Source organism: Aulonocara sp. 'chitande type north' Nkhata Bay, linkage group LG12, assembly GCF_057382095.1.
Source record: "Aulonocara sp. 'chitande type north' Nkhata Bay isolate Kocher_YH1m ecotype deep benthic linkage group LG12, A_spYH_male_GT1.1, whole genome shotgun sequence".
NCBI classification, from domain to species: Eukaryota; Metazoa; Chordata; class Actinopteri; order Cichliformes; family Cichlidae; genus Aulonocara; species Aulonocara sp. 'chitande type north' Nkhata Bay.
Genome location: NC_141355.1, coordinates 7731308 through 7759229, shown reverse-complemented (window position 1 = coordinate 7759229; position 27922 = coordinate 7731308). Strand labels below are relative to the sequence as shown.

At 42.8% G+C, this 27922-nt stretch overlaps 1 protein-coding gene across 3 annotated transcripts; it reads right to left on the bottom strand.

Moving 5' to 3' along the window:
* Positions 1–30: 30 nt before the first annotated feature.
* Positions 31–27552, bottom strand: atp2a2a (ATPase sarcoplasmic/endoplasmic reticulum Ca2+ transporting 2a). 3 transcript variants are annotated; one of them, XR_015131749.1, is made up of 21 exons: positions 27028–27552; positions 26035–26052; positions 25843–25925; positions 20155–20259; positions 19141–19279; positions 11485–11565; positions 10914–10999; positions 10281–10745; positions 7904–7992; positions 7723–7825; positions 6685–6816; positions 6469–6588; positions 6155–6373; positions 5736–6071; positions 5364–5584; positions 4976–5178; positions 4784–4869; positions 4566–4699; positions 4334–4451; positions 1210–2808; positions 31–677 (listed from the first exon to the last, which is right to left on the bottom strand). XR_015131749.1 is itself a non-coding variant. In XM_086313412.1 (21 exons), exons 1-21 carry the CDS (start codon positions 27143–27145, stop codon positions 664–666), a joined length of 2991 nt encoding a protein of 996 aa, XP_086169538.1. In that variant the 5' UTR covers positions 27146–27551; the 3' UTR covers positions 31–663. The 3 variants fall into 3 exon arrangements, 2 of the variants coding, with proteins under 2 accessions (XP_086169538.1, XP_086169537.1); XM_086313412.1 differs by having other exon boundaries at positions 2688–2808; positions 27028–27551; XM_086313411.1 differs by having other exon boundaries at positions 31–2808.
* Between the last annotated feature and the right edge of the window lie 370 nt (positions 27553–27922).

Below are 27922 nucleotides of genomic sequence, written 5' to 3'. Positions count from 1 at the left end.
GGACAGCAGTAAAAATTCAGCGACAAACTCTTAGTGTATGACAGTTTTAATTTTATTTACCTGAAACCAAAGTCCATGTGATACGTTGTACAATCATTTCTGAAAATACAGTACAGCAGTTTGGCAAAAAATGCCAGTGGAGGGACCGCCTGCCATTAAAAGGGTAAAACATCAGCATCGCTGCACACCTGCCTTCCCAGATTTGGCAAAAAAAATCTGCTCATCTCAGTGTAAAGCAAAAAGCAAAATCTATTATCTCATAAAAGTATTTCCTTAGGAAAGATGAACTGTGTTTTTGAACTTATACATAATCTATTACATTTGTCTGGTAAAACAGATGGCTGACTGAGCAGACATGCACCATAGAATAATGTACAACTGACTGTACAAGGTACTAAGCTCTTAGTCTAAAATGAAGGCATGAGGACTGTATGGCAATCTAAGGCTCTTCATGCAGGAGGATGGAAGGACCGATGAGGCGGAACTGGCTAGTTTCTATCAGACATTCATTTATGGGCATTCTGTAAAAATGATGTGTGAACTTTCTGAGCCCCTGTCATCACTTCACTGGCATTCAGCTCTTGTAAGATGTGCTGAAAAACACACATGCACAACACAAAACCAAACCAAAGTTTCTGCTAGGAATTTACAGGAGAGATGGGCTTACTTGGACTTTGCTGTAAAGGGAAAAAAGAAAAGAAGAGGAGACAGGAAGAAACAGATCAATGGACACGAGAAATCACAAAACAAGGTAAAAAGCATCTGAGCAGCAGATCATTTCAATGAATTTCAGAGTAATAAAGACCATGCAATAAAGGAGGGCAGAAGATTCATACAAATGCAGTTCAAAAAAAGAAATACATACAACACCGTGTCCTGTAACGGTGTGGGGGCGTTTAAATGCCAGCATCTCTGCCAGTTGCCCAAACATGCTGCAAGCCTACATTCAAAAATAAGCGGCACCAGCAGTAACACTGAGCCCGTTTAAAAATGCACAAGGTTCCCATTTCTGCTCAGTGTGCATCTGGCACTTAGTGACATTATAAGCTCCTGTTTTTGTACCATTTAAAGTATTTACATGATAAAACACAAGGAGCAGTTATTGCTGTCATTTCGACACGAGCAATGACAGACTGACAAGCTGTGTGTGCAACCACCATACAGACGAGAGCGCGGCAGTAGTTAGCATGCACGTCAAAGTGTACTCACTCTGCAGGTAAATAGGGGGAAGGCGTGGGAAGAAACAACAGTTAGCTTTTCAAATTAAAAAACAAAAAACACTCTCTGGTCTATCGGAGCGCGCATGCAGAAAGGCTACGCTTGAGTAAACGGGTGTGAATGTATGCAGGAAGAAATGAAATGTATAGAGTCTACTTCGTGTTCTATGTACAGATATACACACGCCTCCGACAGCAGCCAATCAGAGGTCTGAGCGCCTATCAAACCGTCCACGTTGTGCTCAGTTTGCAAGACTAACAGCTTCTTGGTGCCTTTTTACATATTCAAGTACAGTATGTGCACATTTTACATACATAAAGATTACTGTCGTTAACACACAAAATTAGGACTGAAACCTTAGAATGAATCTCATAGATTTAACTTTAAAAAAACAAAACTAAAAAAACAACAACAACCCAAAAACAACCCCCCCCCCCCCACACACACACACACACACAACACAGACAAATGTGTTTTCTTCAAGTAAATAAATTTAACAACAGGCTGTACCAAGAATTTACTCAAAATCAAGCTGGTAACATGTCTTTGTCCCCTCTTCCCTCAAATAACAGAGGAACACAAAAAATATCTATCTATATCTAGATATAGATCTAGATATAGATCTATATCTAGATATAGATAGATATATCTATATATAGATCGATATATCGATATATCTCTCTCTCTATATATATATATGCACATTAAAATACATGTGAAGATTTTGACTCTACTGGTGCTTACCTCAACACTTCAAATGATCACATATGAAATGACAGCTTGGACAAATGGGTCATTATGGTCAAATCAGCAGCACTGAGGTAGCTGTGCTCTGCCTACTGCAGAAAATAATGAATGAGTACGATGCAAAATGTGATTCATGCTTGGGCAAATGTATTCTGCTGAAAGTCTTTGCCCCTAAATTAGTATTGAACTAAACTACGCAGTCCTCAGAAATCTCCATTCCCCAAATTATAAAATATTAATTATTACAGAATAGTAAATAAATTCTCTCTGTACAGCTCAACATGTCGCTCCAACGCAGTGGGCTTCTCTAGCTATTCTCAAAGGGGGTCAAAACAGAGAAAAGCACAATGGTAACATGGAACATAAATCATGTCGGTAAAATATTACTCGAGCACCGGCCACCCAAAAATATGTGCAAGTCTAAATGTACTTAACAGAGGCGTTCTGACAGCGGTTGGAGAAGGTGTAAATGCTGTTGCTGTAATTTGTTCCGAGTTAATGTAACTGTGTTAGATGTGTGCGTTAATGTCCACTTCACACTGGTGCACAAGGAGGGTAGTGTACTGGAGTCAGTCAGGGCCACAAGATGGCAGACACGTTAGTGTCGGTGCTGTAGATCCACAGCACCAGGGGCAGGGAGATGGCCACAAAGGGCCAGGAGATTCCCTCGGCGCATGCAGACAGAGAGCAGCCTTTGCTTGTCGGCTTCTCCAGTTGTTTACCGAATTCCAAGTAGTTCCTGGCCATAAACTTAAGCAGCTCGTCCAGGAGAATGACGGGCATCGAGATCTTCAGCACCATCAACCACTGGGTCATATCCAGAGGGGTGATCTGGAAGATGACCTGGGAGGGAATAAGCAAATAACTTACAGCTGCTTTTTAAAGAGAGCGAGATAAAGATTTGAGGATTATCACCGTATGGGTAACACATAAAACTCTACCAATGTTTTCTACATGACCGTAAGAAGTGTGTGGTGACGTTTATTCAGCTTTTATAAAAATACACTGCTTTGTGATGAGCTCAGAGTCGATCGATCAACACGGCTCTTATGTCAGTACACTCAATGTGTAGCTGGACACAGGAGATGGTCAGCCTCAAAGATGGGAAACAGCGGTGAAGAGATCACCTGGGTGTTTATTCCCTACCAGATAAAATGTCTAACATATACAGAGTTATGTTTTTTTATGTTGGTGGTCCCAATAATTTCTATGAAGTATCTGAAAATGTAGGGCAGTCAGAGAGTACTGTACTGTCATCAAATACATCAGTACTGGTGTAGTATTGATATTTCTTTCCAAAAAACACAAATTTACATTTCAGATGAAAATGGCTCTATCTGGCATCTGCTGTTTTAAATAATCCTTAAACTTCCAAAGCCCATCCTGACAACACCCAGTAATCACAGGTGGGCCATCCACACCCCATCCCTCGCTTGTAAGTGGCTCTAACTATGGAAAGTATACTAATGGATATTCATCTTTTGCAGGAGTTTACACTGTTATTTACTAATTATTTATTTTTAAATGTTGGCACATTGTTTAACACTTTGCTTTTAAAGTCTGTAAAGTACCAGCAGACTGCTCTCTTTCTCTCCCTCCAAACCAGCAGTCATATCCCTCTCTTGCACTCGCATTGCCTCAGCTCTGAGAGCTTCATCTTTGGCCATTCTGAAGCTGAAGCCAAAGGCTCTAATCAGTTTGGCCTGGATACAAATGGTACTTCACCACACTGATGTCCACTTCAGAGGATTATGGAGGGAAAGCCCTCCATGTCCAAAGATCCCCCTGTGGCAGCGGTGCCTTGTGATTCTGTGTTGCTCATCATTTTTCACTTTAAATGTTACAGAGAAACTGGCCTCACATATCCACGCCTGCTCCATCCCACATTTTTAATGTTCAAAGCTATGCAGCCGGTAACGTTAGCCTGAACTGGGAGTGAATTTCCACTTTAACCTCCTAAGACCCAAACTCTTTCATGGCATGCATTTTTAATTTCTCTTTGCCATTTGGGCTGATCGGGACCTGATGAATGTAAAAATAAAGAATTGTCTTTTTAGCCAATGTAGTTTCAGAGAAGAGGACATCAGGCCCTCGTAGAGCAAAAGTTAGTGTTGTGGTCTAGACAACCCAAAATGTGATGTCCATATGTGGACACCAGGTCCTAGGAGGTCAAATAAAGTTATTTGGATCTGTTTCCCCCCCTCATGCTCCACCTTTCAAGGTCATTTTCCCCCTAACAAACAATAATAAATGGCCACTAGATGGCATCAAAATCCACATAAAGACCAAAACTGCAGCAGACAGATCACTTTGACTTGTGCCAATGTCATCAAGTCATGAACACACTGTTCTTATTTTTTAAACTTACAGGCAGAGGTTCCACATAGAGGATGAGGAAGTGGAGAGACATGGAGAGACAGATGGCCCCTAGCAGCCAAATGTTCTCCCAGGGAGGCATCCGCAGCAGGGACTGGTTCTCTGACAGGCTGGACAGGAGGGAGCGCACAGATGGTGGATCTGGTTATACAATCTGTCTATCATCGTGTCATTGCAAATGGTTCTTTCATGAGAACTCCTCCACTCTTTAAAAATACCCTTACCTGTTCAGAGCATTGCACATCTCAATGGTGACAAGCACGGACAGGGCCATGGTCATCGGGTAGGGTGACTCAAACACGTGGCAGTCCAAGCCATCAAACTCTGGGTTGTCTGGGCCACACTGGAGGAAGTGGCTCTGTGTGGAGGAAGAGGGGAGAGTGAGGGGGAGGCAAAGAGCGGAGGGAAGCTGAAGGATGTTCTCTCAGACAGACGTACTTACCAGCTGGTACAGAGTGACCTGCGGTCCATCATCAGAGATTGTAAACCACCACGCAGCAGCTCCCACAGTGGCAGCACCTACGTAGCCTGGAAGCAAAGACAGCAAAATCATCATATTACTCACTGGATGTACTGCAGGAAAAAAACAAAACAAAAAACAAGACAGCTCGAATCCTGCTCAATTTTAGTCAACCTCCAATAGCCAGATATCTGAAGAATAGCCAGCCAGAAATCAGGGGCTCCTTAGCATTGCGAGGAGGCTTCTCCATAATGTCCAGATCTGGGGGGTTGAAGCCAAGGGCGGTGGCAGGGAGGCCGTCTGTCACCAGGTTGACCCAGAGCAGCTGGACAGGAATCAGGGCCTCAGGGAACCCCAGAGCCGCAGTGAGAAAGATGCTGTCAGGAGAAACTATTCCAGTCAGAAAGTGCTAATGATAAACTGGAGCAAATATGACCTTAATATTATCAACAGCATTGCTGTGTGAACGTAAAGCTGTAAAACGACAGCTTTTTTTCTCAGCTTCATAAAAAACAGAAGACTGAGCAATAAAGAGCTCTAATCTCCTCTGAAGAAGACTCACCAGACGACCTCACCCACGTTGGAAGAGATAAGGTATCTGATGAACTGCTTCATGTTATTGTAAATAGCTCTGCCTTCTTCAACGGCGGCCACTATGGAAGAGAAGTTGTCATCAGCGAGGACCATCTCAGAGGCTGACTTGGCCACGGCAGTGCCAGAGCCCATAGCGATGCCGATCTCTGCCTTCTTCAGCGCAGGGGCATCGTTCACCCCGTCACCGGTCTGTACACAAACATGTTCTTTATAGCAAGTGTTGCCTTTTTCTTCAGTAACAACAGCAAATCAACCCAATCAACACGACCCTTACAAAGCCAAGAGAATGAACCATTCACGCAGAAATGGGCAGTTTTGATCAGTACGACAAACTTCATACCATAGCAGTGATTTCATCGAATCCTTGCAGGAACTCAACGATCTTGGATTTATGTGAAGGCTCGACGCGCGCAAAGCAGCGCGCACAAGTCACAGCCTCCCTCTGGGCATCGAGTGTGAGCTCATCAAACTCCCGCCCAGTGAAAGCCATGTGCTCAGTATTGTCCTCCTCGGTCAGGATGCCGATGCGGCGGCAGATAGCCACAGCTGTGCCCTTGTTGTCCCCGGTGATCATGATGACGCGGATGCCAGCCTGCCGGCACAGTGTGATAGAAGCAGCTACCTCCTGTCTGGGAGGGTCCAGCATGCCGACACAGCCGACAAACGTCAGGTCAGACTGGACACAGAGACAAAGATTCAAATGAAAGTCTGCTCCTGGAAAGAATGTGCTACAAGTAGATTACGCAAATGTATATCCACCTCATACTCGATGAATTTGGCAGTGTCAGACAGTATCATGTCCTCCATTTTTGGTGGGCTGTCTCGTGTGGCCAGAGCCAAGCACCTCAGGGTGTCGCGACCTGTCCCGTACTCACGGATAACAGACATGATCTTTTCTTTGATGCCTTGGCTGAGGGGAACTTTGCTGTTGCCAACTCTGACATGAGTGCATCTCTCGATGACTCCCTCTGGGGCTCCCTGTGAGGAAGAAGAGAGGCATAAAACATTAACAACACAGCAGAAGACTGCAGCGAATGCAGATCGAACATCTGCACGTATTACACTGGGTATACCTTCACAAACATTTTGCCCATGGTAGAGCGGGACTTGTTTGGGCTGCAGTAGACAGACATGGACTTCCGGTCTCTTGAGAACTCCAGGGTGAACTCCTTCTTCATCAGCTGTTTGATCACCTGATCAGACAAAGAGACAGAGAGTGAGAAAAAGCTGCTGAGCACGAACGGTGGGAATGTGCAGCGCATGCAAGTGAGGGAGCTGATGTCACTCACTGAGTTGCAAGCATTGGCTCTGTCAATCTTTGACAGGTTGTGAACTTCAGTGTCGAAGACATTCATCTTCTCCACCAGACAGGTCAGCGCGGTCTCCGTGGCCTCGCCGACCTTCTCGTACACCCCCTTCACCTGAAACATCCAAACTTTCACTCATTTCTTTTCTAAAACATCTTAAATTTGCCCAAAGACTGTGCATCAAAGAAGGATTTAGCCATCGTTAAGGCTACCAGTAGTTGTTTCGATGATGAGTGAAGGGGAGCTGTGACATTGTGCTACATTCCTGCTCATTAATCTTTGTAGACGAATAAAGTGTTTATTCACCTGGCAAAATATAGTGTTTTCCGTCATTCACGATACCTGCATGATGGATCTCAAGCCTTAATTACTCACTGTGTTTAGCTTACACACATCTGTGCCAAATGGAGTGCGACTGCTTTGGTGATTTCAGTGCCTTTGTGAGCTCGATGGATACACTGTACAGACCCGTTTATGAGCTGAAGTTGGACGATCCATGCTAGCAACCATTGCTTTGTTTTAGTTTGCCTCATTAATTCATCATGCTGGAGTTCGCAGTGTGTTTTTGCATTTCTTCCAAACATCATTTGCCCATAATCTGAAGTATTGCAAATGATCATGACTGTTCTGAATGTCTGTTATTTGTAGTATATTAATAATATCAACGGAAAAGTTGTGATTGGCTCATGCGGGTGTCATCAAGCAATGATTTGTGTAGCACTAGACTTTGGTTTGCGCTCTGTTGGTGTAGCACACATGACCAGTATCACTCTGTTGTGCTCATTTAGTTGTGGGATGCTAAAAATCACAGCTGAGATTAAAATTTTATTAATTTTTCAACCCTGGAAGCTACATCTATCTTTCATATACAGTCTATAAGCGAACATAAAAAGATTATTTCACTTAAATCCAAATGTACAGAAGGGTAGCAGCAAAACAGGCAGTCATATGTAATCGTTTTCCCCCAGAACTGAAAACTGCACTAAAACACATAAAATAAGCAGCAGGAAAGGTGCAGACCTCGTTGAAGTCCAGCGAGGAGTCATTGCACAGGGCACAGATTGTGGCCAATTCAACCAAAGCATCATAGTGGGAGGATTTCACTAGTTTACCATCCTGGTACCTGAGGACAAGTACAGAACATCATGTTACCATGTATTTAAGGATCTGCCAGTTATGGAGAAGCTATAAAAGTACTCACACTTCACCCTCGGGGGCGTAGGTAGAACCTGTGATGGTGAACTCTGACAGAGAGCAGCTGTCCCCTTCAGCTTTGTTGACAATGAACATCTGGAAATGAGAAGAGTCCATGGGACATTAGAAGACATCACACAGATCATGTTAGTGTTTGACTGAAATACCAGAGTCTTTATTGTCAAACCACAAAACCTCCAAGTGAACTCGAATAGATTAAAGGAAAAAAATAAGATTATATTATTAGGCTCTTTGCAGATGATGCTATTGTTTGTCTGTTATCCTAGAAGACTTTGGCAAGTATTCAGGTTGTGAATGAAATCTAACAGAGACTCAAAATCCTTTCATTAAATGAATCTTCTGAGCAAAAAATGAGAGAGAAAAAAAGATGAATTGGAAGGTAATAACAGTCAAATATCTAGGAGCTGTGATAGTAAAATAATTTAAGATAATTAAAACAAATTATACCCAGATTCAAGATTCAGGGAGATTGAAGCCCAACCACTGCCTTCTATCTGGACTGGCACAAAAACTGAGGTGATGAAAATAAATGCATTGCAGAGATTTCTTTTTCAATGCATTCCTCCACATCTGATCTACAAATGCAGGTTAAGACGTGAGGCATGATTATTTTGATTCATTTGTGCTGAGAGGGGACCAAAGCTGAAGACCTCTTGAGTTAAGGAGACGCTGTAGCTAAAGTGAGATTCTTAATGCGGACGATTCCCTTTGTGTCACACAAGATGAAAGATATTTTTACATATACAAGAAATATTCAGAGGTTAAAAAAGCAATAATCAAATTAGTATATTATATAAAAATATAATTTACACTAACAGAAAAACATTAGTTTTTGTGACCTTTTGAATGAGGAAGCAAACTTCTTCATATTCTTCAAAGTTAGCCTATGAAAAACTAAAAGGCTAAACCAGAAACAACTGGGGAAGACAACTTTAAAAAAAACAAAAAAAAAAACAATGAAAGCACTCAGAACCTGAAAAATCACAGCGGAGAACATGAACACTCATCCACAGACTGAAAGCAATGGGGGATGTGGTCGGAAAAACTTGATTTGTTTCTTTATTACAGCTCATATTAAAAGTACACAATAACTGTTGCAGCAGAAAAAAAATGACAGTAAATTGGCTGCAACGTTAGAGTGTGTCTCTGTGAGGGGCAGGCTGGGTGGCCTGCTGCCTAATGTGAGAAAAGGCTGTTTAGTTTCTCTCCATAAGTAAACAGAAGAAGCTGCCAGGGAGCCTGACTAAAGAGAGAAGCTGTGCCCAAAAGGAAGACGCCGCAGTGCCAGGCCTACTCCCGCAGGAAGCTTTGATCATTTCGCTCACTCACAAACAAAGATGTACAAAGCCACACAGTTTACACACAAACAGGGCTAGTCAGAGGCTGCTTATATCAGAAAATGGATGAGGACAATCAGCAAGCCCTCCTGCAACGACTAGCCAGACATAAAATCCTGGCACTGCCCTGCTGCAGTATATTTAGAGCAAACAGGCAATCCATTAATTATTTCAGTAACCAGTTGAACACTTTCAGGAATGATCGTGGCCTGTCAGAAAAGGATTTAATAAAAAGGACGTACAATCACAAACTACATTTAGGCTGCATGAATGTAGATGGTGTTTTTGCTATGTTGTTATTATTTTATTGTACAATGTTGGGTGCAAATGTATATCTGTAATAAACGATTCAAGTGAATGAGACGTTGCTTTTTATTAGTAACCATGAGTGTAAAGTCAGTGAGCACACCTCTTTAAAGGCTTTTGTTTGCATGTCCCGACTCTGTGTGAATTACGATAAGTCACTACAGTAACTGCAGAATCACAAGGCTATTTAATCACGGCCAACTCAATGTGCAGGGACTGAAACAACTGACAGTAACTGTAAATGAATGCCACCCTTATTCAGGCTGTGCCAAAGTTCTGAGACAGCAGTGAACAGACAACTAAAGGGGATTAAACTTTAATAAATGCTGAAATGTACTTTTTATGTGGGGCCAAGTAGCACAGAGGTGCCACTCACAGAGAGAGAGAGAGAGGAAGAGAAGAAAAAGAAACTACAAGCTCACTGCTTTGCAGCTTGGTGACGCAAGGTCAGTTATGCAACAGCAGTAGTGTAAGTCATCTAACTCCTCGATGCAGATTAGAGCAGTGAAAGCGAGCTGCCTTCTCGCTCAATAACCAGAAACTACCATTTCTCTGCTTACAGAGAGCATTAGCATTTTATAGATAAATGGAAGAAACTGCTGTCACCTTATCCAAACATAAAGTAGGGACAACAAATACGACAAAGGACTGACGACCAACCTGCTCAGTAATGCAAAAACACTGTTTCTGTGTGTGTGTGAGGGAGAGAGATAAACTCACTCTGCAAACAGACATCTGGTTGGTTGTCAAGGTTCCTGTTTTGTCAGAGCAGATGACAGAGGTGCAGCCCAGAGTCTCCACAGAGGGCAGGCTGCGGACGATGGCGTTCTTTTTGGCCATGCGGCGAGTGCCCAGGGCCAGGCAGGTGGTGATGACAGCGGGAAGACCTTCAGGGATGGCAGCCACAGCCAGCGCCACAGCGATCTTGAAATAGTAGACAGCTCCACGGATCCAGGAGCCTCCGTGGACGGGGTCATTGAAGTGTCCGATGTTGATGATCCACACGGCGATGCAGATAATGGAAATGACCTTGGATAGCTGTTCGCCGAATTCATCCAACTTCTGCTGCAAGGGCGTCTTCTCCTGCTCTGTGGCTGCCATCTCGTCACGGATCTTACCAATTTCTGTGTTAACGCCAGAGGCAACAACCACACCCACAGCCTTCCCTGCAGCAATGTTGGTACCCTGAAAGAACATGTCACATACGTGTTGGCTCAAGTGCAACTGATATCATCGCGCACATCCTCAAATAACAGAAACTTGTTTTTCCAGGAAGTGTACAGAAGCTAAACACATAAGAAGTAATAGGAATCAGCAGGATGTGTGTGATAACTCATGCAGACTCGGGCTTACAGAGAAGAGCATGTTCTTCTTGTCTTGATTGACGGCGCGAGGGTCAGGCACGGGGTCGGTGTGTTTGATGACAGAGACAGATTCACCTACGAGGACAGAGGAGGGTTAAACCGGCTTGCATTCTTCTGTAGATGATTTAAGGAAGAACGCTCAGCCAGTCGTCTCCACAGGCAAATCTGCAGTGCTGGTTATTCATCTTTCAGTGATGATTCACATGAATGTCTCAGAGGAAAAAGGTGTTAAGTGGGAAGAGCGTCACAGCAGACCTCTGGGCTCATTCTGTTCATCAGTTACTCAAAGCGACCAAGTTGAATTTTGTTTTTGTTTTTTGACCATTTATTCAGACAAACTGACCTCGGTTTAACTTACTTTAAAAGGCTTTGTGGTGATACTTGTGTTTTAGCTTAAAAAAATGAATTAACAATCTCATAGGGCAGTTATTCTAAGAGAATAAAATAACATTTGTCATTAGGTAAGCTTTAGTCTATCTATCCATTACTTAACAAGGATTAGCATTCAAATAATTAAAAAATGTCAACTTTGATGTCTGCCATCAGCAAAAATATCTTACCAGTCAGGATGGACTGGTCTACCCTGAGGGTCGTGGATTTGATTGAACAGATGCGGATGTCAGCGGGCACCTTGTCTCCAACTACAAAAAGCAGATCCATAATTAGAGAGAGAGGAAAAACCCATACAAATAAATATGAGGAGAACAAATACAAATATCAAACCAAAGATAATGCTACTGAAAATTGTTACAAATCATCTAAAGTTGATTAATTATATTAAAAGATTTAGAGAAAATACATTGCAATCTATGCATATAAGGAACAAAACTGACAGCAGTAGTTATCTTTGGGCAATTATGAGGAGCTACATTGGAAACAGACACTTCTCTCTAGAGGCAATAACTTCATGGCCTCAGGCCATGTTAGTGAACCCAGTTTGTTGCTGCATCCACAAATCCCAGTTAAAACTCATTACATGTAATGTAAACCAGATTCAGAAATGCTGCCACCTTGTCTGGGCCTGAGCTAATTTAAGATGGACTGGAGCAAAGTTCAAAACTTTCCTCTGATCTGATTAAACCAAATATTAAATGAGTTCCACAAACTATGGACATTAAATGCAAGAAGAGTGGAGCATACAAGTTAAAGTCAACATCTGTGACAGGGATGGGTGAATTAGTGCGCAAAGCATGGATGACTTGTGCATCAGTGAAGACACCACTGAAGCTGCAATTAAGAAAAGGTCTTTTTCAGTGAAGTTCTTGCCTATTTCAGGAAGATAATGTAAAACCTAGTATTGCACATCTATCATCAGCATGGCTCAGCAGTAAAAGGTTTATTAAAAAGAATCATCCGATTTCAAAAGGCTACATCTTATTAAGTAACGGACATAGAAGCTTGTGGTAAATTTTAACATATATGGCTAAATATGAACTTTCACCTACAAAACACTGCAAACATCTATGCAATACTCAAACTTGTCCCATACTTTAGTGAGCATGTCTGGAGTAACTGCAGCTCAACCTACTCTAACAGTACATGTTTTGATTGCTGCCAGTTAATATGCTGTTTCCCTGTGATAAGAGCATCGATGTGCAGGGGCTTGTGTCTTCTTCAGGGCGTGACAAAGGCAGACATAAATTCTTAGGCAGTGAATCAGTCACTTCGCTAAAGCCTACCTCCAAACAAGTTCCAGGATACATTCAAAGCTAAACGATTTAGCACGTGAGAGAAAGATTTCAATCATATATCCAATCAAAAAACAAAAGCTAACAACAAAGGAGAAAGGGCACTCTTAACTCTCCACCCATGCAGTCCTTGTACAGTACCATTTGTGGGTGGGTGTACTGGCCAAATGAAGATTTAACAGATGAGAAGGTGTTTATTTTCTACAGGCAGTAACTCTGCTTTAGAGTAAACTAAATTTATGAACCACAGCTCACTATAGCGTGGTTGTTATGCCTCACAGCAGCAAAGGAGTGCTGCCATTGGTGTAGGATAGAGAAGAAGAACTAAAGACAGAAGGAAATGAAGGACTTGTGAGCCATAAAAGGCTAGTCTCAAAGGAAATGGCCAATTTGGGTACATCAGAACTGCAGTGACCCAATTCAGCTTCCTAATCTTACATAAAGGCAATGGAAACTGGGGAAATGGCTCAGGCTATGGCACAGTTCTGTGGGTGTAGTCTACTTATACAGGCCTACTTAGTTAAAAATGTAAATTGTGTCACATTGTTACAAAAGACTCCTTGAATACAATATAGCTAGAATCCAGGAAACGGCACTAGGCTGCCAAATATCTAAGAATGTAACAAAACATCTAAACAAGGCTGAAGTGGAAACTCACCCAAAAACAAATAGTGATTTTTATCAAATGTACCAGTGTCCAGATCCAGACTGAGGGAGACAGGTATTGTATGGCTAAACCAGCCTTGGCCTTGGAGGAGGAGAGGGGGGAAAATAGCAATGGGACCACTGACGCATGCAGCCAAAAAAGGAAAAAGAATTTCAACTTGTTTCCCAATCTGCTGATCTGGTTTAAATGTGGCCCTACGATGGCAGACATGTTCTCATCATTGCCACAGGAAGAGACAGGCAAGATGCAGAACACAGGAGCAACTCGTCTGCATTACCTTGGAGTTTCTTATAGATGTTTGGAATAGAAGCTGCAAACATATTTTATGAGTGCATCTATACAGTCTAATCCAATGCAGACCCTTGCTCTAGTTATGTGTACTCCAGCCCCCCTGCTCTGTGAAGGTTGATTTCTCACTGGGAAGCATGACCCTATGTAAAGTTGGATGATCATCAACTCATCAGAGTGCCAGAAACACTCATCTGTCAGCAGGCACTGGCCAATTAAGGCAGACAATGAAAGGATTTCTGAGAAGACAAATGTTGAGCTCAGCTGCATCTTTAAACTATCTCAATGTGGAAACAGACGTGCAATGGAAGATTTGCTTATGAGAAGGTCACGCACCTGAATCAAATGGCCTGACACAGGCTCAAAGACATTTCACATTACAAACCAAAGGGGAGCTTTCACAGAACAATGTGCAAACCAGAGACCGTGAAATGTCAGTGAAATTCACCGACTTGTAGCAATGGCAGGAGAAATAACCATTAGCAACATGAAGTTAAACTTTGAGCTAAAGAATTGAAGCGACTACCAACAGGGACAGCTATACGAGGGCAAGGAATTCATTACATGGGTAACTATGCAACCAGAGCCTGGAGCATCCAGCGACCAAATGTCAGCTACAAATCAATGAGCAAAACACTTCACATATGGAAGAGCTGAAGGCTGCCCCCCTGAATTCACTGTCCTAGTTACACAGCTGTAACACTTTACTTCAATTATAGATGTCAAATAATTTCATTACAATTGAATTAAAGAATTGCCCATACCTAACTTTTACTCAAACTTGCATCCTTTCTGGCTGTGTAACACTTCCTGTGTCACGTCATTACTTTCAAAGAAATACAAACTTCTTAAGGAGTGCTGAGCCAACACACCAGGAGCTAGAGGGCCAGCTTGCTAACAAAGGTTCCTACTGATGTTCTCATGCAAAGTAACCAGTGCTCTGTGACGCCGTGACACACTGGACCTGTCTTGAGGCTGTGTTACACTGCAGGCCTGCTCTGGTGAAGCGAGTATATATCATCTGTCCCTTTGTGTCAACATCCTACTTGGTAGCAGTCCAAGCATTTCCAGAGGCATGACCACGTCTTCACCTCAGGGCTTGCCAATGGCTCAAACGGTTTACAAATTTAACGGTGGCGAAAGCTAAGACCTGGTGATACATCGCCACCAATATGACTCCCAGAGGTGCCTTACAAACAGAACAGGCAAAGCAATGACTGAACTGAAAGTACCAGCTTTGACTGGCACTTGCACCTGCTGTGCGTTCAGGGACAGCGAGTGGTTATGCTGGCCAGGCTTCCTTGGGGCCGGCCAGGAGGCTACATGTGCTGATGGCAGCTGAACAAAAGCCTGAGCTCCTGTCATGTAGAGTGGGCTGTTTCAGAAGAGTCAGCAGGCAAAGCTTAATGCAGCTTTCCAGCACATCTCTGACTAACTACCTCACCGTCTGCATTTACATATTTATGCAAACTGATCCGGTATTAGCAAATGGTTTATAACAGATAAGCCACTAACCTTTCATTGGGTTTAAAAGTTTGCTCCTCTATTTGGGACCAACAATGGAAGAAGTCCAAAGCAGGGAAACCTAACCGAACAGTCTCATTTGTGCAAGTTTACTTTTTGCAAGGACAGTTTGTTGTACCAATGTCTCCTTTGCCCTTTGGCCATTGCACTAGCACATTTCCAGAGTAATGGGTGAGATTCAGTTGGGTTTTTTTCCCTGATCAGCAAACAAGACCTGAGTAAGTGATGTTTAGTTAGCTGCTGCCTGGTGAGAGAGATATGAATATAATCTAAGAAGTGACATTTTTCTAACTTCCTGCTTCTGTGTTGTCACAGATGCAAAACACGTGTCAAGTTTTGACCCCGGTTATGCAAGCACCATCTCCACACTGTCTCCCTGGGATCTCTGCTGCTCTTTGTCTGGTATGAATCTTAAGCAGCAGCAGCTGGCTGGAGCTCTTCATAGCATGCAAGTGTTTCTCTTGCCATAGTAACAAATCTTATCCCAGGACCAGGAGCACTAAAGTTCCAGCCAAAATTAGCCAAGCAGAGGATGGTAGGAATTCCATATGTTTGGCACTGCAAATTTAAATTGGAGCTGAGAACAATGCCATATCAGGTACTGATCTAATAGATCCAACCATAATAATAATAATTTACATGAGTATTTACCACAGCCTACTTCAAACATGCAAAGATGTGGACATTTAACTCACTGCCATCGAAAGAGGCCAAGACGTATACAAAAAAAAAAAGAAAAGAAAAGTACAGTTTGTATATGGGCTTTAAAGCTTGAATCAATAAAAGGTGACACGAGCAAACAAAAGCTCATTGGTGACATCATCAAAGCGGTTCCTTAAAGTCTGACATCTCATCCCACCTTGAACCAGTTCTGCAGTATTTAATGTGCACTGGTCCCGGCCTTCCCCGAATTTAAATACTGCGCATAACATGTACAGGCCTGCTTCTATCGCTTCATCTTACATCAAAGACTGCTGCTGCTAATTTCCCAGGTGTTTTTCTCATATTTTTATGTTAGTAATTCAGCATGTGGAAGTACTGAGACACTAAAATGTTATTTACTAATTAATTAAATAAATTATACATTTAATTACTATTTATTTTACAAATAAAAAATGTTATTCTACATTATTCTTTTTAACCTGCTTTGTCTAGTTCATTTATTTGTGTGGTTTATATTATTTCCCCCTCATTTATTCTACAGTAATGCTATTTTTAAAACTTCTTACAGCTTTGTTATCTGTTTTTAATTATTATTATTATTTTATTTCTCTTTATTAGCATTTATGTTTGCTCCATCTTAAAGGGCTCATCAGTCTTCAATGAAGCATTTTGAACTGCACGAACAGATTCCCAGCCGTGAGTGCGGTTTAGGTAAACAAGGTAAACAAGGCACCTTAAGGCAGCTTTGTTACACGTGATTTATTCAGACACTTCCATGCATACTCCTATCAACCCAAGCTCAACCAGTGCACTGCTTAGTTTGAATGAAACCCCTGTGACCCTCCTGGACTACATCAGAGGGTTGAGTTTTTTGAAGTCCGCTACTCCGGCTGGCAGGATGAAACCATTTCTCTCAGCCTTGCTGAAAAGTCAGAAGCCTCTGCCAAAAGACAGTCCCTCAGTGACATCGGACGATTGCCAGACCACATTAAATGCGACATACTATCCATGGTGTCTGGAATCTCAGTGGAGGGTGCCGGTGCTGATGGGCAGGGTCCCTGTGCATTGAGCGTGATAGGGCGGTTTGGTTATTCACAAAGCACTTCCCTATAAGGTCATCTCTCTCTAGCACAATAGGAGCAGATGAGAGATCCTCCCCCTGCACTCCCCTCCACAAGCCCAGACTCCACAATTTCACAGGCAACAGGGAAGAAACACACTGAGCTCTGCCGCTCTGAGAAAAGGCAAACATCCAAATCTGCAAACCCTTAAGGGGCAGCTATTACGCTCATTTCCAGCTCCATATTTTTTATTCTTGGACTCTTTCAGAGTAGCTTTGCATGACTCACATTCAAAATGTATTTATTTATATAGCTCATACTGGAGCTTGGTTGAGACTCTCAGCTCATCCTGTCTGAAACCAGTTGTTTAAGATCCCCCTCCCCTCACAAACACAAGCTTTGTACGCCTGGTGGATTGGGCTTCTGTGCTTACAGCTAGAGCTGCGTACCTGAGCTCTCCATATCTTAATATGGATGGATGAAAAATATCTTTACATATTCACCTCACTGAAAAAAGCCGAAAAAAGGTTTCAATTGAGTGTTCAGAGCAGCAAGTAAACTGACAGCTACATGCAAAGGACTTCAGTTCAGTGGACTTCACGTTATCTGACAATGTGACTTTTTAGGGATTAGTTAGGTTGAGCGATGTCAGCATTTGCTCATTTTAAAACCGCTTCATATTTATGCTATAGTAAATGTCTGATTAATAAAACCATTACAAAAATCTACTTTAGATAAACGTCTGAAAAATGCATTTAACAGAATGTTAAATCTCCACTGTATGTTCAGTAAGAGTTCATCTGTGAGGCTGATAAGCGAGTAGGAGGCAGCGTTTAAACACACAGCGGCAGCAGCCTCACAGAGAGCCGTGCAGTTTGGCTGCTGGTTATTCTTCTCACGGCTGAGGCAGCCACAGAGGGTTCATCTCTGTGTCCTCTATCGCAGCTCAGCTAAGCAGCCTCCCAGCCAGCATCTGCGTCATCACAATCCTCCTCTGCATGGCAAAGGTCACTTTGGAGCTTCAGGAAAATATTATTCATTAAAAAAGGGAGCCTGACAGGAACCATTGTAAAGGATAGTTGGAGGATCAAGCGAGTAAGTAGAGCTGATGAGCAACTCCTGACTGGGGGTTAAAGCATCCAAGTCGTCTCCCTGCTGGGTTGCGCTCAAGCTGCTGACAGCAAAGCCTCCAGCTACCTTCATCAAGAGTTTTTAAATAACTAGGTCTCTAATATGCAAGAGCATCTGACTCACAAGTTTCTGTTTTAACCGGAGCCAAAAATTGAACTCAACTTCTTATGAACCTAAATTAACATGTCATGATTAGCACTGTCAAGAAAGTAATTTACATATAGTATAGAAACATATCCCAACTAGAAGGATATGCGATGTTAAAATGCAGATCACTCCTACTTTCTGTGCCCTTGTCAAGGTCACTCAGGAGTCCCGCTGAACACTGTCCCACGTCACCTGCTGTTCCCCCCGAGCAGGAGGGGAGGGGAAGAGGCTGACACCTGTCATCTTCACGACTGTCACTGCCTCTATAAATACAGCATTCTATAATCCATAATGAAAGCTAAAAATAAAACCCACACGATGCACCAAAACGCTAAGCATCACTTGAGGGGCTTAGGTTCAAACAGAGTATCAGGACAGCGTTTGAAGGACTCATTACTCCGTACACGCGTTCCCGTTCATCCCTCTGCAGTATTACATACGTTTGTATGCCGTAGGGGAAACTGCACTATTAAAACCAAAGCCTTACATCCTGAGGATTTCAGCTGCTGAAATGCGCTGACTGCAGGGTGGGAAAGTGTTGAGTTGGGATGACACTTTAGAAGCTTTGCAAGCTCACACGCACAGTTACAGTAAGTGGGCCTTAACAGCATGTGTGCGCAGCCCTTTGAGACAATGGGTTAATAGGAAAATCTCAAAATACATCAGCCTTACAGGGTGAGTCACCGTGCTGCTGCAGTGGCACTTGGGGATGGGGGAGGTCTGAGCATGTGCTAAATAATACATGTCCATACCTGGACTCATATGACCTGACCATTACCTGAAGCAGAGCCAAACACAGACGAGGTGCTATCTTATGAAAACACCAGATGTCTCTGATATTTAAAAAAAAAAGCCATAAGGAAAAATAGTCTTTCAGAGTGAAACTGTGGCATTAAATTGCCAATTTTCTGTGAATTTCAAGGTTTATTTCTATCATGTTCATGTGATGCCCTGATGCTTCTTTTATGAGAGAGAGGTCTGTCAAAGCCAAATCAATTTTTTCCTAAACAACGCGTATAAAAGCATTACAGATGCAGGTCAACTTACCAGCAACCTCCACTATGTCACCAGGCACGATGTCTCTGGCCTTGATCCTCTGCACAGTTTTCCTGTCCTGTCGGTACACTTTCCCCATCTCAGGTTCATACTCTTTAAGCGCCTCAATGGCATCTTCAGCATTGCGCTCCTGGTGAGAAGAAGATGAGATTCAGGGCAAATATTTCTGAGTTGCTGTACAGCAAACTATCACGATTGCAGAAAGCTGGATGCTTCCTTTGGAGGGGCACTGACTGTTCTCGCCGGATGTGCGTGCATCTCTCCTCGGGTTGTGTTTGGGGACATTTAGGTGTTAAGTGTATTAAATTTTCTCATTTTCCAATCTTACTCTTCACCAGCAAGAAAAACATCACTCAAACCCACACAGTTTGAAAATAAATAAATAACTAGAGAAAGGCTGCTGATGAAAACCGGCAGCCTGTTCCTTTTGAATAGGAAGTCTTCTTTGAGACAAAAATAACTTTCAGTGCAGTGTTTTTCTGCATTGCCTGTGAAGTTTAATGGTAAAACCTCTAACTCACAGCGGGGCTGTAACGCAGATACAAGGAATGTTTAATTAAACATGCAGTACTGTTACGTAGATTTCAGTACTCGAGCCTCTGAAGGAGATCGGGAACCCAGTTTGAGCTTGTTTTTTCATTTTGGATGATCAGATCATGTTGCACTGGATTACACTGCACTGGACGCAGGATCAAACTGATAGGGGTTATTAGTAAACTGATAAGGGATATTTATTTGAAGTCTGTCACATTGGTGGCATCTGATTTAGCTCGGCTTTATTAGGATTTTTTCCCTCACACTGACACGCCTTCAATACTAATATAACTGTAGTTTAACACATTGCTTTGAAATGCTAAAAATACCACATTCATATTCATGAAATTAGATTTTTTTTCAACAGAAATGCACTAAACCCTGATGATATTCAGACATAGTGCTCAAACTGTCCAAAAACAGAATTAAGTACGAATAAAAATGCAAAGCCGTGATTCGCTATGCTCTCACCTGCCACACGCCGACGATAGCGTTTGCTATAAGAATGAGTAGAATTACAAAAGGCTCCACAAATGCGGTGATAGTTTCCTCTCCCTCCTCAAACCAGGCCAGGACCTGAAAGAAGTCAAATAAACCATCAGTATTTATTAGACATTTCACAGAAAAGAGAGCTCCCTGCCTCGTGCTTGCATATAGCACAGCTCCATCTGTCCAGAATCAACCTTACATCATCATCATCCTATGACCAGAAATGTGTTTTGTAAGGTCACCTTAGACCAAATACAATCTTGAGTTGAAGTGAGCTTTTGTGTCAGTTTTTCGGGGAAAACAAAAACAAAACTCTGCTCTCATCCAAGAGAAGTCAAGTGTCTCTGAGTACGACTGTTACCACTGTGGCTTCACAAAAAGGGGACAAAATCCAGAAAGAACTAACCACGGTTTTTGCATGGAAGAAAAAAAACTAAAGCTCACATCTCTGATAAAACTTGACTGGTTATTTCTTTCAAAAAGAGATCCCTTTTTAATACTGCCGTGTTGATTTTATGTGAGGATTTAGCCATCTGCCAGAATCTTCACATTAAACTCTGAGATTATTAATAATTTAGGATCATCAGCAGCATATTTTTATACAATATCTGGGAGAAAATAATATCCCATCACACGGCTAAAATCCATACATGTCATATCATCCCTGAATACAACACATTCTTGTCCTCAATTTAAAATGGAATAACAATGTTCAGAGTTTTGTTGTAAACAGCAGACCTTTAAAATTCCTAGTTAGGTTAGAAACATTAGAAATGGATTTATTCTATTCATTGTGAGCAGCTGGTTATATACTCATATGCACAGTGGTATATAAACATACATACATTGTAATTACTGGTTTTTACTGTTGCTCTGAAAGCTATAAAGCTTGGCTAAGCTGTATATGGACAGAGGCTACTTCATGAGTAATTCATTCAATAATGCAAACAGGTGGCTGTGGAGAAAGCTGTGGGGTTAACACGGTCAGACCTCCATTAAGTTAACACTTTTTAAGCCTGTCAATTTTACTTAATTCACATCACGAACACCAAAGGACCAGTCTCAACATTGTTACACGCACACACTCAAAACTGCCAGGAAAAGAATTACAGTATATTGACCCGGAGTCTCATTTGGCTTGCTGTTCCTGAGAAAACGGTCTTTAAATTACCCTGTCTGTCGCAAGCAATTAGTTAATCTGCCATAATGTATAAAGCAATCAACCTCAGTAAGACCCAAGTGTCTGACTGCAGTGGATGCCAAAGACCTTTGAATGGCATAATTCAAAAAGGCAAGCATAATGCTTTAATAGCTCATCTCAACACAGAAGTGCTTATAATGCGCTATTGTATGTCATGGCATACAATACATGTAAAGATACTATTCTAACCAGCTACCCTCTTCATTTTAATATAATGGCAATCTGCTTGTCGATGAATTGATTACTAAGAAAATAGCAAACAAATGTTAACTGTGGTGTGTTAGAAACCAGAGTAACCTCTTCAAACATTAAATCCATCCATCTAAAATCCATACACACTTTTAATTAAAAATAATAATAACTAAAATAATACACTCTGAAATACTCAGACCAGCCCCTCTGACATTGCTGCCATGTAATTGGCTGATTAGATATTTGCATAAAGAGCAGCTAAACATGCAGCAGGCGAATGTGAATCACTCATCCAAGCACATTCTTCTGGATATGGTTTTTAGTTTTCTAAGAGGTTTGATGGTTATATACACATTAAATTTACACCGACGCTGGTGTGCACTTCTGTCTGATAGAGAGCCCTCCCACTGAGGGATGAGGAACCAAATTTGGTCTCGAGTGGTGCTCTGCTCCACTGTCAGACAGCAGCGACTGACACCTCTGTATCACCTGACACCACTCAGGGCTCTCAAAATTTCAAAATCCCTGGTAGCCCTTCGGGCAGGGACTCTTCAGTTTTTGGTAGCCAAAAATAAATGTAAGTAGCCCAAATAAAAAAGAGAGCAATTTTTTTGATTGATGTTTTGTTTCCTGTTTTGTTTCCTTTACAATATTATACATTAAAGTATAATATTGTAAAGGAAACAAAACATTAATCAAAAAATTGTTGAAAAACAAATTACAACATTGTATTAAAATTACAATCATCAACTCAAATACTTGGTTCTAATTGAACAGAAATTTCTATGAACTTGTAAGAACTGTGTAGGACATGAATCAGTCTGTGTCAGATCCTGAATTTGAAATTTCCGCTGAAGTCACGGGTAAGAGGCAAGTGGAACCAAGATCTAGGCCATTTGCTTTTTGAAGTTTGCAAAGACTGCTAAATTTTGCCAGTGGTAGTTCACTCTTTGCAACATAGTACGCTGTTCTAAACAGATTTTTCAGGTTTATTTTTAGTATGTTATTTGCAATTGGTGTTTGTTCTGGGAAAGATATTGCAGACTGAGCAATAATGCATTTCTTGCATTTCTCATGGGTTCTAATGGGGGCCTTTCTTAAAATGACTGGTCCCAGTAACAAAGGCGCTTGTCGACTCAGAAATCGAGAGAAAACCAACAACACACCCGGCAGAACATTATGTTATTTACACGGGTGCACATAAGTGGTCCGCATGTGCGCATTCGCTGTCAAAATAAAAGACTCGCACCAGATAAGAAGTTGCAACGCGCGTTTGCGTATCTGATTGAGGAATCACTCATCTTTGGAAAAGAGAGTTTATTACAGAGAAATGGCTCTTTCCAAAATAAAAGCTATACTATACGCTTCTTCTGGGCTATATTCTCAGCAGCATATTGTAGCGGGTCAGGGCTGTTCGGGGTTCTGTTTGTACAGTTATGTTTTGTTTATGTTGCCATAGTGACGGGTGACGCCCTCTCGCTGCGACGGTGTGTCCTTCCGGGGTCAGAGGGCGCCCTGTGTGTTGTTGTTGTTGCTGTGTGGTTGCCGCGCTGAGCAGTTAGCTAGCTGCAGTGTTCTTCTGCAGATGTCAATAAACGGCTGTGCTCCCTGGCTAGCTCACGGGAAGCAAGACCAAACGACACCTCCGTCTCCTCGTTGTCTGAGCTCGCCACATTGGTGTCAGAAGTGGGATGATGGTGGCACCCCATGTTCTGACCCGAGTGACTTGGTGCGCCAAAAGAAGGCACCTGGACATTTGCAAAGTGAAAGCAAAAAACAAGCGCAAATTCAAACGCGATTTCAATATGTCACATATTGACAGTGGCTCACCGATGCCAATGACATAATTACCCAGCTACATTTCCGAAAGAATGCAAAAGCATTGACATATATTTTTTCCTTCCTATGATAGCCCGACGGGCAGGGCTGAGATAGATTTTGGTAGCCCGACTGGAAAAATCGCTAGCCCCGGGACGTCGGGCTAGCGATTTTGCGAGCCCTGTGTTACAGGTATGGCCCTTTAAGGATGAAGCCTGATGGGAAATGTATTCGGGATGTGTGTAGCGGGACTGCCTGATGTATGTGTGAAGAGAGAGAGCGGAGAAGGGGAAAAAGTAACGGTTAGCTACAGAAGAGACGAAAAGAAAATAAATAAAAGGAATATAATAACTCCCTCGACAGCCAGAGTTGTGTCGGCGATGCTCGCTGTGAGTAAACTGTTTCAGCCACTGTACGCGGTGTTCGTGCCTTAGAGAAGAAATAAAGTTCGGTGAAGCAGTTTCCTATGCCTCCTTCTATCTTTTTGCTAGCGGAGTTGACCTGTATAGTAAGCTGTTGCCGGCTACGAGTCAGTTACGGAACCTTCAAGTAACTGCCAGAGGTTTCCTTACTACGGTTCGGGGCCGCGGATCTGGCGCGGTAACACCTGTATCTGATTGAGGAAACACTCATCTTTGGAAAAGAGAGTTTATTACAGAGAAATGGCTCTTTCCAAAATAAAAGCTATACTATACGCTTCTTCTGGGCTATATTCTCAGCAGCATATTGTAGCGGGCCAGGGCTGTTCGGGGTTCTGTTTGTACAGTTATGTTTTGTTTATGTTGCCATAGTGACGGGTGACGCCCTCTCGCTGCGACGGTGTGTCCTTCCGGGGTCAGAGGGCGCCCTGTGTGTTGTTGTTGTTGTTGTTGTTGCTGTTGCTGTGCGGTTGCCGCGCTGAGCAGTTAGCTAGCGGCAGTGTTCTTCTGCAGATGTCAATAAACGGCTGTGCTCCCTGGCTAGCTCACGGGAAGCAAGACCAAACGACACCTCCGTCTCCTCGTTGTCTGAGCTCGCCACATTGGTGTCAGAAGTGGGATGATGGTGGCACCCCATGTTCTGACCCGAGTGACTTGGTGCGCCAAAAGAAGGCACCTGGACATTTGCAAAGTGAAAGCAAAAAACAAGCGCAAATTCAAACGCGATTTCAATATGTCACATATTGACAGTGGCTCACCGATGCCAATGACATAATTACCCAGCTACATTTCCGAAAGAATGCAAAAGCATTGACATATATTTTTTCCTTCCTATGATAGCCCGACGGGCAGGGCTGAGATAGATTTTGGTAGCCCGACTGGAAAAATCGCTAGCCCCGGGACGTCGGGCTAGCGATTTTGCGAGCCCTGCCACTCTTACCAGCTCTCTCTCTCTCACACACACAGGCAGCCTCAGTTATCAAAGTCTTCTTCAGCCATCTGTTAAGTTAGCAGTCATTTATAGAATTAAATAGCAAGGATGAATCTTTGCAGTGCTAAAGACTGCTTTAAAAAAAAAAAAAGAAGAAGAAAAAAGCACGACCATATCTGACAGCAAAATGTAGCAAAATAAAATGCTTTTATTTTTATTTTACTCAATTTAGCTTTTGGGAGCAGATCAGAGAACATGTTCTCATTTACTTGTTACATTTTATCTAAACACAGTAGAAGAACTTAAGAGACAAGAAGAGATGTGCAAGGTAACCATGATTCCACCTTTGACATAAAAGATTGTTTTAAAAAGTCTCTTCCCTGCAGCTGACAGGTACATTTCATAGGCTGCAAGCTGCATGGTGGATCTATAGTTTATACCATGTGGAAATGTTCACTTCATTTAGCTTATAAATTGGCTCAGACACATGGCAGTGACGCTGTTATGTAAGTGTAAGCCATCAAACATATATCCATGTAGCATTGGATGCCTGCGGCCCGGACGAGACCGAGTGCAAGTTATTACACAGCAGTCACGCTTGGCGACTCAAATGTCTTACTTGGCACATGGTGATAGCAACTCAATGCTGCTACTGCTGTTGTCACCATTCCTCAGACGGGCTGCTAGCCTTCTCAGCTGTTTAGCTCCCATATGTGAGTGTAACCATAGGCACGTTATACAAACTGAAGACGTTCACACTTCAGCACTATGCGCTGAATAAATAATGTGCTGCCATTTATGACACCGGGCTTTATAATAATCCCATCTGCGGCTTTGGCTTCATGTAAACACTTTCAGACAGAGGTGGAAAGAGGAAGCTATTTGAGGGATGTGAAAAGGTTTCTTCTGACTTTAAGATTAGCACATCATCACGCGGACACGCAGGGGGTGACAGCACAGGGGAGTTAACGTTGAGAATAAAACTAAGAAGCTCAGCTGAATTTCGAGAAGAAGCCCGCAATTCAGTTTCAACTCACTGAGCTTGGGATGAGATGACTGAAAGCAAGTCTGTGTGGTACATTAAAACAAACGCTCTAGCATATACTTACAAAAGATATGCATGCAGCCAGCAGAAGAATTCGAACGAGCAAATCTTCAAACTGTTCGAGGACGAGCTCCCATAAAGATTTCCCTGCAAAGAGAGGGAGAGAGAGAGGAGGGAGTTAGTGAAAAACAAGCCAATCGCAGAAACTTGCCAGCATAAAAATGATGGGAGTGGTGTGAGTGACAGCAGTGATTACCTTCCTCCGCTGGTAACTCTGTGTGTGGGTATGCGGTTGTCAATCCGGGGATCATACAGGAAGCAGGCAAAGACGAAAAAATAAATAAATATATATAAGTAATATATGAACACAACAACAACAACAAAAAGTTTCCCACTTGAGAAACAGCAACTCTGCATGTTTGTGAGCGCTACTTTCATAGCTCTAAATCTCAGGCACATTTAGGTGTCAAAGCCACCAGCTTATTCTCAGTTTCATGTGAGACTTTTGCTCAGTGATTATTCAGTCATAAACAGTGAAAAAGAGGGGAATTTCTGTATGCACGCCTCTGTTTGACTGTTAAACCCATGAAAGAAATCACACTGCAACTATTTAATACTTTTATATGCAAGACCATATGTTCACATTTCTAGCGCCAACAAGGGTACATAATTTACATCAGTGATGCTTTATTACACAGCAGGAATAAATATTTAAATAAAAATCCAATCAGTGCAAAGGTCAAAGTGAGCTAGAAGGAGGGAATACCGTCCATGGCCTCCCAGATGATATTAATATAAAACAGCTGTTTAAGCCTGGGACAAGAGAGATTAACTTTGGCAGTGTTGGTCCAGTAAGCCTGTACCCACTGCTCAGTGTCCAGTGCACATGTATTACAGTTTGCTGAGGAACATTCAACAGGGTTACCGTGTGAAACTACCGCGCCACATTTCCCCGCTGCTGTCAGCAGTGTGGCCGCGATCACAGGCGGCTCACGCACTGTTACCGTGCACAGCTACGGCCTCTGAGTAATGATTAACTCGTTACTGTGTAAAACACGGGAAACCCTCGAGGTGACGTCAGCCAAATCACCATACGGTCTGATGATGATGCTGGCGACTTTTACCCCGCATATCAAAAACTGAGCTCGCGCTGCCCACGCCACCGTGACATGACACTTTCACGCCGTGTCTCGTTCGCAGCCGCAGCGTTTTTGTTTTTCCGTCGCTTTGCGGTTTTAAGCTGTCGTACCGTTTAGGCCCCATTTCTCCCGCTGTCGTTTCACCTCGTCCAGGGAAAGTCCTGTGCTTTCATTGACGCTGAAATAACTGTAAACTTCTTCCACACTCTTCGTGTGAGCGTTCTCCATGGCGGATAGACGGCTCCTTCTCACTCAGCTGTACCCGAGAACACCGGTGGAGGATACCTTGTGGCTCCCTACCCTGTGAGGACTTTTAGAGCAACGAGGACTTTGTCAGCTCGGATAGCTATCGGCAGCTACTGACAGAGGTGTAACGTGTCCCTTTCTCTTCTCGGCCCCTCTTAAGATTTCCTTCACGACAGAAATTTTGTAGCCAAATTCCTCTTCCCCGCGTGGTTACTGTGCGCCTCCCGTTATGTCCGAAAATAGTGGGAAAGTGTCTGCAGCAGCGTCCCGTGCCGAGGACTGCATTCACCCGGTCCAGTCCTCCTCTGTGCTCCCGTGCCGTACCCTGCCTCACCGTGGCGCAGCTCTCAGTGGCTTCACGCGCTGCCGACAGTCTGGTTTTATCAAAGCGCCTCACTGCTGCCCCTCTTCCCTGCGCTGCATGTGGACTCATATCATTGGACGACCGCGTCAGCTAAGGAGAGCCGGAAAAAAACCGGAACATAACCAGGAAATGAGAGGCCGACATACCGGGGGGTTTGTTTTATGTAAGCCGTGAAGATTGGGTCACTTCGTACAGTGTGTAGGGTCACTATGCATTCATTTTAAGTGTTTCATATTGCCCGCCACGTCTTCCTCAGTGTACCTGGCAGGTGACACTGTTATAGTGGTGTGACACGTGACGTCCTGGAGCTATCAGTTGGCTTTATACGGCTGACAAGTTATTCCTTAAGATACCCTTCCACCGCTTCATGAATGTCCAAGTTGAAACAGAGGCGT